At 52.6% G+C, this 11,315-nt stretch overlaps 1 protein-coding gene across 2 annotated transcripts; it reads right to left on the reverse strand.

Moving 5' to 3' along the window:
- Positions 1-8,987: 8,987 nt before the first annotated feature.
- On the reverse strand, positions 8,988-10,936 carry LOC120649240 (DIMBOA UDP-glucosyltransferase BX9-like). 2 transcript variants are annotated; one of them, XM_039925987.1, is made up of 2 exons: positions 10,114-10,936; positions 8,988-10,032 (listed from the first exon to the last, which is right to left on the reverse strand). In XM_039925987.1, the coding sequence occupies exons 1-2, from the start codon at positions 10,667-10,669 to the stop codon at positions 9,149-9,151; spliced, it is 1,440 nt and encodes a 479-aa protein (XP_039781921.1). In that variant the 5' UTR covers positions 10,670-10,936; the 3' UTR covers positions 8,988-9,148. The 2 variants fall into 2 exon arrangements, with proteins under 2 accessions (XP_039781921.1, XP_039781922.1); XM_039925988.1 differs by having other exon boundaries at positions 10,144-10,734.
- Between the last annotated feature and the right edge of the window lie 379 nt (positions 10,937-11,315).

The following is an 11,315-nucleotide window of genomic DNA, read 5'->3' on the forward strand; positions in this document are numbered from 1 at the left end:
GAATCCATCTCCCCCGCCCGGTCCCGATCGCTTCCCCCGAGACCCACCCGCGTGCGTGCGTGCGGCCTCTGGGACCGGGCCGGGGCCTTTCCCCTCCTCCCTCCCTCTTTCCCCGTGCGCGTACGGGCCGAGCAAAATCTTTAGCCGGTCCTGCCCGGCGCTCGGCGCGGTGCTCGACGTGACCGGGAGCCGTAAATACCCCATGCCCGTACCACGACGCGACCGCGCGCACGCATGCACGGGGGAATGGTGCCCTGCCTGTGCACGAGGGGAGGGGCCTCTCATTGTCATTGGCCCCCCGCAGCCCGTGCGCCGCGGAAACATTGGCATCCGAGCTGCCATGAATGCCTGTCGATTCGGACGCCACGACGTCGATGGCACTGGCATGGGGGGCTGCCAGCGCTGCCCGCTCTCCTCCTGCAACAGCCGATGGAGAACTCCTGTTACTGCACAGTTCGCCTCGCACGCTGCCGCAGCCACTTCGTTTTGCCCTGCTGCCCTGATGACGAGGTGTCGAGCTCCTCACCAAAGCCAACGAACAAGCTTGCGAACAACCTGACGTTAGCTAGCTCCTGGCTCGTGCAAGCACAAGGCAGCTGTTACGTCGACGCGACGCAAACACTCCAGAGGCTCCATCACGACAGGCCATGTTCAGTACTAGCTCCAGCCTCCAGCTCGTGCAAAGCCTTTCGGCATCATTCTCACGCCGCAGATCTCCGTCCGGTCCGGTCTCCACGCCCACATCAATCACCCAGCAGTCCAGCACAGTGTTTCTCGGGTCTAGAGTTCAAAATCGATTGCCTACCATTCCTCGGCCCCTCCCGGACACGGCGACACGGCGTTGGTTTCGAGCCGAGCCATGAATAATCCCACCAACTGTGCAGGCCGTGCTATCACTACGGGCGTGCGTGATCTAGCGGTCGCGGACCTGAGGACGAATCCGTCGGACAAAGGGTGTGTTTAGATACACCAAAAAACCTCACAAAAATATCACTTTCCATCACATCTCCATCACATCGAAACATTAAATGTAGCAAATGACCCATGGAGTACTAAATGTAGGTAAATAAAAAAACTAATTGCATAGTTTTGATGTACGTTGCGAGACGAATTTTTTGAGCCTAGTTAGGTCATGGTAGGATAATATCTACCACAAACAAACAAAAAGTGCCACAGTGCGCTGAAGTGTTTTTTCCCTGACGCTACAGTGAATTTCAAGGGAACTAAACACACCCAAAGCAGCGAGGCACGCCGTGCCGTCGGCCCTGCCGAAAATTGGTGCGCAGGATTTTCGTACGCCCGGCCTGCGCCGCGCCGCGCCTCTGGGCAGGGCAGGCTCATCCCGTCCGTCATCCGGTTGCGTGGTCTGGGTGTAGCTGGGTGCCTGCCTGCCTAGGTCACTCTCTTTCGTCGCGGGCTGCTCCGCCTTCGCGAGCGCGGCAAGCTCAGCGGATCCGGCGCGGTGCTATGGAAATTGGAATCCCCCGCCCGCGCACGCAACGGCGACGTGCGTAGGAGTAGCAGCTCGGCCGGCCGGCGTCGCAGGCCCGGCAGAGGCCAGTCAGATGGGTGGCGTCCGCGCGACGGCGTGAGATGAGTCTGCCTGGTGAGCTGAGGTGGAGGGTGAAGGGAGGAGGCTGTGGCTTGTGGGTTGGGTGGGTGGCAATGATGGCCGTGGGAAAGGCAGGCAGGCAAAGCCGCGCTGCGGAAACCCACTGGCATGTCGCCCTGCTCGCGCTGTCCTGTCTTCCCCCGCGCCCCCCTTCCCTGCATATTCCCCGGCGTCCCAAACCGCAAGAAAATCTCATGATGCACCTAGATTTGCATCGCTCGTCACCTTCACCTAGGCAGCTGTTGAGTAGGATCACGGGGGCGGCTGCTCTTGCTGCTGCCTGCTGTTTCCTCGACAAGCAATAAACGAATACTACTTCTTTTTTTTTATGCTAACGAATACTACTTCTTCTGTTCAGTAAGGTTGAGGGCATGTCTGGGTGGAGCGGTGGAGCCAGTCAACCAGTTTTCTTCCCCAATCTTCTTGTGCCGTTAGAGTGTTATCAGTCGTACTACACTGACATTTTGGTTATCAGTCGTCAACCTTGGCACAAGATCCTCCGATCAACGAAGAACAAACCCATTTCGAACAACCATTCCGTCGTACTAGCAGCATTCTCGGACCCAATAAGATCATGAGCCCAACCTGGCTTTCCGGCAGCTAAGAAGGCGTCGTCTAGCCAAGCCCTCTGGGTAAGCAAAGGAAGGAAGATGCAGAAAAAGGCAAAGCAAAAGGGAGATAGTAGCAGTACTAGATCACTGTTGGTGCGCCCCTGCGCCTGTGTGTAGATTCCTCATGAGCAGAAAAAGGAAGGAAGATGCAGGAAAGCTAGCCATCAGCGCACGAGTCGGCGATCAGGGGGGGGGGGGGGGGGGGGGGGGGCAAAGCAAAGGCGACGGAGGGAAAGGCCACGACGCCGGGCGGGGCCGGGGCGTCGCGGCCGTGGGGAGCACGGCGGCAGCGGAACGTGCCCAGGCCCGTCCCCACGGCACACATGCTGTCCCGTCGTGTCGCCTGCTTTCCGAGCTGTACCGTATCCACGTTAACGTAACCGACCCAGTCCCGTTGCTGGGAGCAGCATTATTGATCCGAGATCTTTGCGTAATCCACGAGTATCGCCGCCGCCGCTGTACATGGCCGTCCATTTGCCTGCCTGCCCGCCATGCCATTGCTAGCAGAGCAGCCTGCAGCGCTGCTATGCAAGAGCCTGGTGGCCGGCCAGTTGTTCATTTTTGGAGGAAAGAATCACATGCGTTTGGGCTGGGCCAGGGGCCAGAAAAAAGATGGTGGCGTGCTGCGGCGTAAGCGGCAGCGTGCGGGGCCCGCCGGTCAGCGTCGCCAGCCCAGTCTCTTGACCTGGCCACCGCCTCCCGTCGATCACCCAAAAATGAGTCACGAGGGCGGCTGCCGGATCCAGCGCAAAGGGACGTTGCGCCCCACAGGCCCATGTCTGATCTGATGGGCCTCAGAGTGGAGTTTGGAAGTGATGGGAATGGGCCGCTCGATCATCCATTGATCAGCGCGTTTTTTCTATTTTTATATTATTTTTAAAAATATTTTTATAAAAATATATTTTTGTTTCACAATTTACAATTCTATACTCCTGCCGCCCCTGCCGGGCGGTAGGGACCTACATGTAATTAAAATTTGAGTTCTATCGCATGGAGGCCCCTACCGTCCGATGGAGGGGCGGCAGGCTCCCCCCAATATAAAAGCTGAGGTCCCCCCACACCTGCATTTGCAGCAAACAACATCCATAGAGGGAAAAAGGAGAGACGTGGTGTGAGGGAGTGAGCTGCAACAGCGAAGTCCGCACTTGTGATCTGCAGGTAAGTTACGTATGAATCCATTAATATTGTAAAGCAATTTAATTTAATTAATACTATAATATTAAAATTTTATTTCAGTATTAAATTTCAGTTTATTACAGACTTGTTTCTAAATTAATTATAAATTAAAATAGAATTAAGTTTTGGATAGTGAAATATAGTATGAACCATACGTAACTTACCTGCAGATCACAAGTGCGGAATCCGGCATGACTTCGCTGTTGCAACTCTCTCCCTCACCCCACGTCTCTCCTTTTTCCCTCAATGGATGTTGTTTGCTGCAAATGCAGGTGGGGGCTCAGCTTTTATATTGGGGGGAGCCTGCCGCCCTCCTGCCGGGCGGTTGGCCTGCCTGCCGCCCCTCCACCGTGCGGTACGGGTCTCCATGCGATAAAACTTAAATTTTAATTATATATAGATCCCTACCGCCCGGCAGGGGGGCGGCAGGGGGCCGCCCGCCCCCCAGACGGGCGGCCCCCTGTTAGGCGGTAGGGGTATAAAAATGTAAATTGTGAAACCAAAAATATATTTCTGTAAAAAATGTTTTTAAAAAATATAAAAATAGAAAAAACGCTTGATCAGCGGGGCCAACAATTGAGTGGAGGCCCATCCATTTACGTGGGCTTGTTGTATTTTTACCTATGATTCACGGCCAATTCCCCGGCCTATCATTGGGCCACGTTAGCATGCGGCATCCCGACCGTCCATCCGGCAACGAACGGCCATGGCTGCGGGAGGAGCAACGGCCCCCGGACATCGGCCGTCGAAGGGTGGAGGGGTCGTGTGCAGCCACCCGGCACCCGCCGGCTGGCCGCCGCCCCAACTGTCTTGCGCGGCCGAGGCTCCCCCGCGACCGGCTCCTCGCGGCGGCCGATGAGGGCAGTGAGACCAGCACACGCCGCCGCCTCCGCGCCAGGCCATGAAGGGAAGGGGGAGAGGCCGGCCGTCGTCCGCTGCGGGGCCAAGGGCCGCGCACCTGCGCTTGCTGCAAGCGCCGCCAGTAGCTGCAAGAGGGAAGGGTCGCGCGCCGCCACCGGCCGGCCCCTGGCCACCTGCTGCCGCGGGGAGAGGGGGAGGGGAGGGGCCGGCCTGCCACTACGTCACGGAGGGGAGGACGCGGACGCCGCCGGCCATGGAGGGGAGTGGGAGAGTAGGGCCAAGCACCGCCCCGCAGCCACGCGAGGCCAAGCGTCGTCGCCACCGCCGCCCCAGAACAGGGCCAAGCGAAGCAGCAGCATTGGCAGAACGGCAAGCACGGCCCCAGATTACCGATAGAGCGAGGTCGTGGGCAAAGAAAGGGTGCTTACCCTCGCCGCCTGCCTATACGGCTCCCTCTGCTTATTCCACTGTCCAACGCATGCGAAGGAGGACTGGAGGAGCAGCAACGCCACAGGCAGGCAACGCCAGCCCTTCGCAGCTCCCCCCGCGCCCTCACACTCTGCAGAGCACACCTGCCAGCGGCCTTGCCGGCGGAGTGGCCATTGGAAGATGACCAGTAGCTGCTCGACGAAATGCCTCAAAGTCAAGCTACTCACTGGACCAACACTCGACACAGACATCCTCTGCCTAGGAATAAGGTGGCTACAACATCCTCAGCCATGTCTTACTCGCATTCGATGAGACTGTAGCTGTAGCAAGTCACCTTCTCTGTAGGTAATGTGTGGTTTGATGAAATTTTCTAAAGCTTTCTTCACCTTTTTTTTTTGTGTGGTATGCCTTATAAAGGATGAATCTCATTTTTTTTGTGCTACTTCACCTTTTATTCTGTAGCTCAACAATATTACCTTACAGATACAGTGACAAATTTACATAGCATTGCAGCATGAGCACAAACCAATAATTACGAACCAAACAAAGTTTGTTTAATACATAGCATGGAGGTGGGATCACAAAGCTGGTAAAAAGATATGTGCATGCAAACTTTACGAACACATCTCAGTAATTGCCAAACGGTGAAGTTTGTACCACAGGCATAATTTTTCTTTTGATAAAGTAGAAGCATATTACAAATTAAGCAATAACAACTATTAGAGATATGTATAGCTGTAACCTTTTATCAGCATTCATTGGCCTTCATTGTATACTGATTCTCTACCATGTATACATAAGCCCATTGGCTATATATATCAGTGACACCCCCTGATTGGGGTGTGTGGTGTTCCCCATATTCACCTCCCTACAACAACTTCAACAAGTATTTACTAAAGTGAAGTTCAGCTGCTATGGCATTCTGGATTGTAGGAGTATCTTGTGCTATGTAAGCATTAGGATAAAATAGCATCTATACATTCTAACAAATAACAGTGTAGTAGCAGCCAATTTGGCTATCATCAAACTAGGATGTACACCTGAATGAACTTGAAAAGAGAAAATTTGAGGAGGTAGAAGAACTTCTGTATAGCTTCAGAAATATAACTCTCAACATACTGCTCTGTTTTCCTCATGGAGCTCCAGCTTTAATTGTACTATCATGAGAAACATCAGAAGGATGGCTCTCCCAGTGGATGTTACAAATGCCATTTAAGATGCAGCTACAAGTAGCAATTAACGTGTAGTATGCACTTGTGCTATCCTATTTATTATGCCACTCAAGCACAGGCTTAGCTGCCTTAACAACTTTGGTTTCAGGAGCCATCCCTGAACCCTTATACAAGAACCAATCAAAAAGAGTCCAGAGTGCAAATTATAATTTTTTTAGGAAAAATGAATTTATCAGAAATATCACACTCTCCTGCAACAGTATTGTACAAAAGATTAGTGCTCAGAATACAGTGATACTTGAACTAAACTAAATCTTACTGAGTTGCATTAACTATTTTGCTTTGTTGAATAAATTGGGCACCGAGGAAGTTCTAGATTGCAGTACCAAATTTTTTTGGGATAATATAGCTTAATAAAACAACTCGAAGTCCAAGCTATGCTCATATTTTCATTAATTTCTCTATAGTAATATCCAAGTTTAAAAAGTGGCTTGGGCATGATCTTTTATAATGGTTGCAACCAGCTAGATAAATGGCAGGAAACAATTTTGTCAGTACATAGACAAACATGTACACTACTCATCTATGGACAATTTGTTTATGACTGTTATGCATACTCCAAACAGTGTGGTCACTCAGCCATTTTTGGAGAAACATTACAAATAGAAAATGACATATGGGTTAAAACTTTAGACACGTATTCAATATGTATATACCTCCACAAATGATACTGTATGTTCATCAGGATTCAGTAACATAATTTAAAATTTGCCATTTCATAGACTTTGGAGCAATTCAAAACTTCAATAACTTGAGTGCCCCCCTTTTATAGCTGTGATATATCCCTTTAGGCCCTTTTAGAAAAAAAAATTATTTCTTAGCAGCGTGACCATTTAAACATATTAGAAAGTAATTTTAATAAAGTGTAAAAGTTTCCTATTAGTCCTACTAAAGTGTTTGATCCCTTGTTTTTACATTACCTTGACATTATTATTCTGATCTTTTACAAAGAAAACACTGATCAATTATCATTATGGAGTGAAGGGCTAACTGGCCAAATTAAGCTGGCGCGGCAATGCCAAACACCAATCTTTTGGCCCCTATGTAAAGTCAGGATCTTTATAAAACCATGTTACATCTATAATTTTGGTGGTTCAATGCAAGTATGGTGCTCGCTCATCGGTACATTTGTTTCTTACAAATTCAAAACCACAAGAACACAGTTCGGTCATCACAGTGAAATTGTGCATACATTTTCATCGATCTAGCTACCACAACTACATATTCTGTGCATGCATTCGCTATTCTCAGTATCTAAAATATATACAAACATGCGGCAAAACCAAAGGTAGGCAATGGCTTCAGCGCGGCAATGCCGCGTGTTGTTTCTAGTGATATCGAATTTTGACGCCAACGGTGTGATCTTTTGCTTTGTTTGGTTCGTCAGCAATCAGCTGTATCGTTCGCTGATCAGTGTGGATTCACACACGAGAATCGACCGAACCTTACACGCACAAACGATCGAGTATCTTATCTTGCATTGCAGCCATGAGATCCGGCAGCTACAGACACCGGCGACGACCCGTGCTCCGCCTGTAACTAGCTCCACACGGATCCCAACTCTTCTAGACTCGGAGCCTGCGTCGATGCGTCGTCTTAGCTATACATAGTGGTGGTAAAGGGCCTAAGATTTTGAACTAGAAAGGACCCTAAAAGGGCCGGGCTCTAATCTTATATAATTTTGAACTAAATAATTTAAGGGTCTTGTTGGGCTGTGAAGAGGCAACTAGGGCCATGGCCCATTACCACCCCTGGCTATACACCGCCACCGGCGCTGAAGGCGTTGTGTACGGTTGTTACATGACATCGACGCCGAGTTGTGTGGTGTGCCTGCCCAACCCCGACAGGGAGGTCTATTCATCGCATATGCGAAAAATTGAAGTCACATTGCACATGCACTGTGCTTCTTCTCCGACGAGCTCCGGCGGCGGATCCGGCACAGCGGAGATGGTTCCGGTGGCGGAAGAGGCGAAGGCTGGTGGAGGCAGCGAGGGAGTCGACGGAGGCGGCGGGGGAGACGGGGTGGGGGGGTCTTCGCCGGCGAGCTCCGGCGGCCCAGCGGCGGCTCTGGCACGGCGGAGACGGTTCCGGTGGAGGGAGAGGCGACGGAGGCGGGCGGAGACGGAGGGGGGGGGGGGGCGAAAGCTTCAGGAGAGGCGGCGGAGGCGGCGGGAGAGACGGGGGGGGGCACAGGTTCTGCAATTGGAGGTTATTTATCGGCCTTTTCTACACTTACTGTTACTTATCGGCTGGGCTGGCTGTACATATGGCCACGACAAGCCATTGGGAGGTTTCCATGTTTGGGCGTACTGGGCACGTACGTCTGAACGAACGTCTTATCGGCAGATGCATGGCCGTACCTGTACACAAAGCACGTTCGTGTTCTACTGTTCTGTGTTCATCCTCATCTTGCGTCCGTGTTCCGAGTTTCAGTTCAAGTTGATTCTGTGGAATCTGAATACAAGATACGTTTATTTACACAGCTTTCAAGCAATTTTCGACATAACTCGGAGAATAGAGATGTTTCTTTTAGTGCGATAGAGACCTCTTCTTGAAACGTATACTCCCCTCGTCTTAAATTATTAATCGTTTTATTTTTTTTATATTTATAGTTTAGAAAAAAAAATTATTGAAGTTCAACGGCTAAAAAATGTAAACTTGACGCAATACCTGCTGACAGCGCTGCAGTGGAACTGCGAAAGAGAACCACTCAGAGCATCTCCAAGAGCTCTTGTATTTATGAATAGCTAAAATTCTGATATAACTATTATGTAAAACGAAATAGCTAGCGAAAAAGAGATGAAATCCAACAGTTTTTCCAAAATGCAAAAAGGAATGACTAGCACTTAGCGCTAGGCAAAGATGCCTAGCGGCACTCCCTGGATAGAAAACAAGGATAGAAGACGAGGTAGATAGAATTTTTGTTGGATGAGGACTTTTTGTCTTCGTTTTCTTTTTAAAAAAACTCACCCAAGATGCAAGAACTCTTGGAGATGCTCTCAGGGACCCCAAGACATAAAAATCACGAGGTTTCTGCCAGTAAATTTCTAGCATTTTTTCAGCCGATTGAACAATAAAAAGTTAAAATTCATGATTCGGAACTACTAAAAGTTAATTGACACATGAGGTTTCATGCAAGTTTCATCATACCGAAAAGAGTTTCAACTGATTACCGAGTTCAGACACGAAAACCTCAAGCATGATGACAGAGGGACAAGAAGCTAATTTTACAGGGACGTCATGTGCGCGATCAGCTTATCAATGGCCAGGCACGACGACCCGCCCTTGCCGATGCACTCCTCCGCCGCCTTCTTCAGCTCGCCGGCCCTCGCCCTCATCTCCGCGCCGTCCTTGCCGGTTATCAGCCGGCGGATCGCCGCCTCGACGGCGCCCCTCTCGAGCTCGCCGCCCACCTCGAAACCCACCCTCCACACGTGCTCCACGTACCTCGCGTTCCCCATCTGGTCGCCGAAGTAGGGGCAGCACAGCATCGGCACCCCCTCGCACACGCTCTCCGTCGTCGAGTTCCACCCGTTGTGCGTCCAGAAGCCGCCCACGGCGCGGTGGCGCAGCACCTCCTCCTGCGGCGCCCACGCCACCACCATCCCGCGCCCGCGCGTCGCGGCCTCGAACCCCTCGGGGAGCTCTTGCTCTTGGTGCGCCGACCCGCGGACCATGCCCGGCCGGACCACCCAGAGGAACGGCACGCCGCTGCCGGCGATGCCCCACGCCGTCTCCACCAGGTCCCGCGGGCTCATGCAGGCTAGGCTGCCGAAGCTCACGTAGAGCGCTGACGCCGGCGGCCGCGCGTCCAGCCAGTCCAGGCAGCTCCGGTCCTGGCGCAGCAGGCTGCTATCGCCGGCCGGGGAGAACTTGTGGAGCGGGCCGATGTCGAACACCGGCACGGTGAGGTCCCGCCGGAGGCCCTCCAGCTCGCGCCGCTCGAGCGCGTCGAACGTGTTGAGTATGAGGCCCGAGGAGACCTTCACGGCCGTCACGGCGCGGGCCAGAAGCTCGCGCAAACTGCCGCGGTCGTCGTCGCCGAGAAACACCATCAGGTCACGCACTCGGTACGGTGTCAGCTCGCTCACCGGCATGTCACGCTGCGACTCTGCATCCATCGAACGAGTGAGTTCGCGTCGATCCGAGGAACACGTGTTCCTGTTGTTCCTACGAGCTACTAGAAACGTACGTCGTACGGACGCAGGATCAGAGGACATGCCTTTCACGGGGAGGTAGCCTTTCTCGAAGAGCATCGGGTACGCGAGGAAGCACGCAAAGCAGGCGGCGCTGCCGGTGCGCAGCGCCAGCGTGGGCACGGCGAGCTTCGCGGTCACCTCGAAGATCGGCAGCAGGTGCGCGTCGGCAATGAGGCACGCGACGGCGTCCCGGGAGTACTCCTCCAGGACGGCGGCGAGGCGGTCCCGGAACCCGGACTCGCACGCGGCGCCGAGCGCGAGGATCTGGGCGATGACGTCCTCGATGGCGGCGGGCGCGGGGCCGGACGTGCCGTCGGGGACGGGGACGGGGACGAAGCGGTACTGCGGGTGGCGCGCCGGGTCCGGCGCGTTGAAGTGGGTGTGGAAGACGGTGACGGAGAAGCCGCGCGCGTGGAGGAGGCCAGCGAGCCGGAACATGGGGTTGATGTGGCCCTGGTACGGGAGCGGGAACAGGAGCACGTGCCGGCGCCGCCCGCCGTGGACAGCGTCGCTCTCCGCGGCCATGGCTGGCGCTGGTGGCGGCGTCATGGCCGATGGCTCGGCAGAGTGCAGTGCTCCACTACACTACCTATCTGTGTGAAGGCTCACGCTATTGTCACAGCTCGCATATATAGCGACAGCGCGAGCTCGATCCTGGTAGTCGCACAGCATCATCGGATCCGAGCATATCCAAGAAGCTCTCCATTTTGTTAACTCTTTATTTAACTCTCTATTTGCATCTCCATAATGATTTCCCAGCAGCTACATTCAACTCTCCCTCTACGCACGGGATCCATATTTGGCTAGTCAAAGTTTGGTTGACGAGTAGGCCAATTAGGAGAGCCGGGTGGCTTGGCAAGTTGTATAACTAGTATGTTGGAGAGCTATTTTAATGTTGAGTAGTCAAAATTTGCATTGGTTAGTTGAGCTATTTGGTTAATCTCTTCCCTCCATCTTTGGAATTTCCGAAATGTTCAGCGCGTTTTAATAGAACGATTTCAAAAACACAGCACATGCTGTGCAGTCAGAGAGTCAGTACCGTGCGGGGGTCATTGCTATCACATTTAATTACTCAGATCAAAGCAAGATCTCGCATTAAACCACACAAATCATCACCAAATTGGTAACCATTCATCTTTGTGATAAAGGTAGAGGCCACGTCAGTTGCCAACATGAAACAAACAACCATGATCCT

The sequence above is a fragment of the Panicum virgatum genome, chromosome 9K, assembly GCF_016808335.1.
Source record: "Panicum virgatum strain AP13 chromosome 9K, P.virgatum_v5, whole genome shotgun sequence".
Lineage (NCBI taxonomy): Eukaryota > Viridiplantae > Streptophyta > Magnoliopsida > Poales > Poaceae > Panicum > Panicum virgatum.

Bases quoted from the DNA above. Each gene is read 5' to 3' on its own strand.
- LOC120649240 (XM_039925987.1), bottom strand. From the start codon at position 10,669: ATGACGCCGCCACCAGCGCCAGCCATGGCCGCGGAGAGCGACGCTGTC. The intron at 10,033-10,113 runs GTACGTTTCTAG...CGATGGATGCAG, and splicing joins TGATCCTGCGTCCGTACGAC to AGTCGCAGCGTGACATGCCG.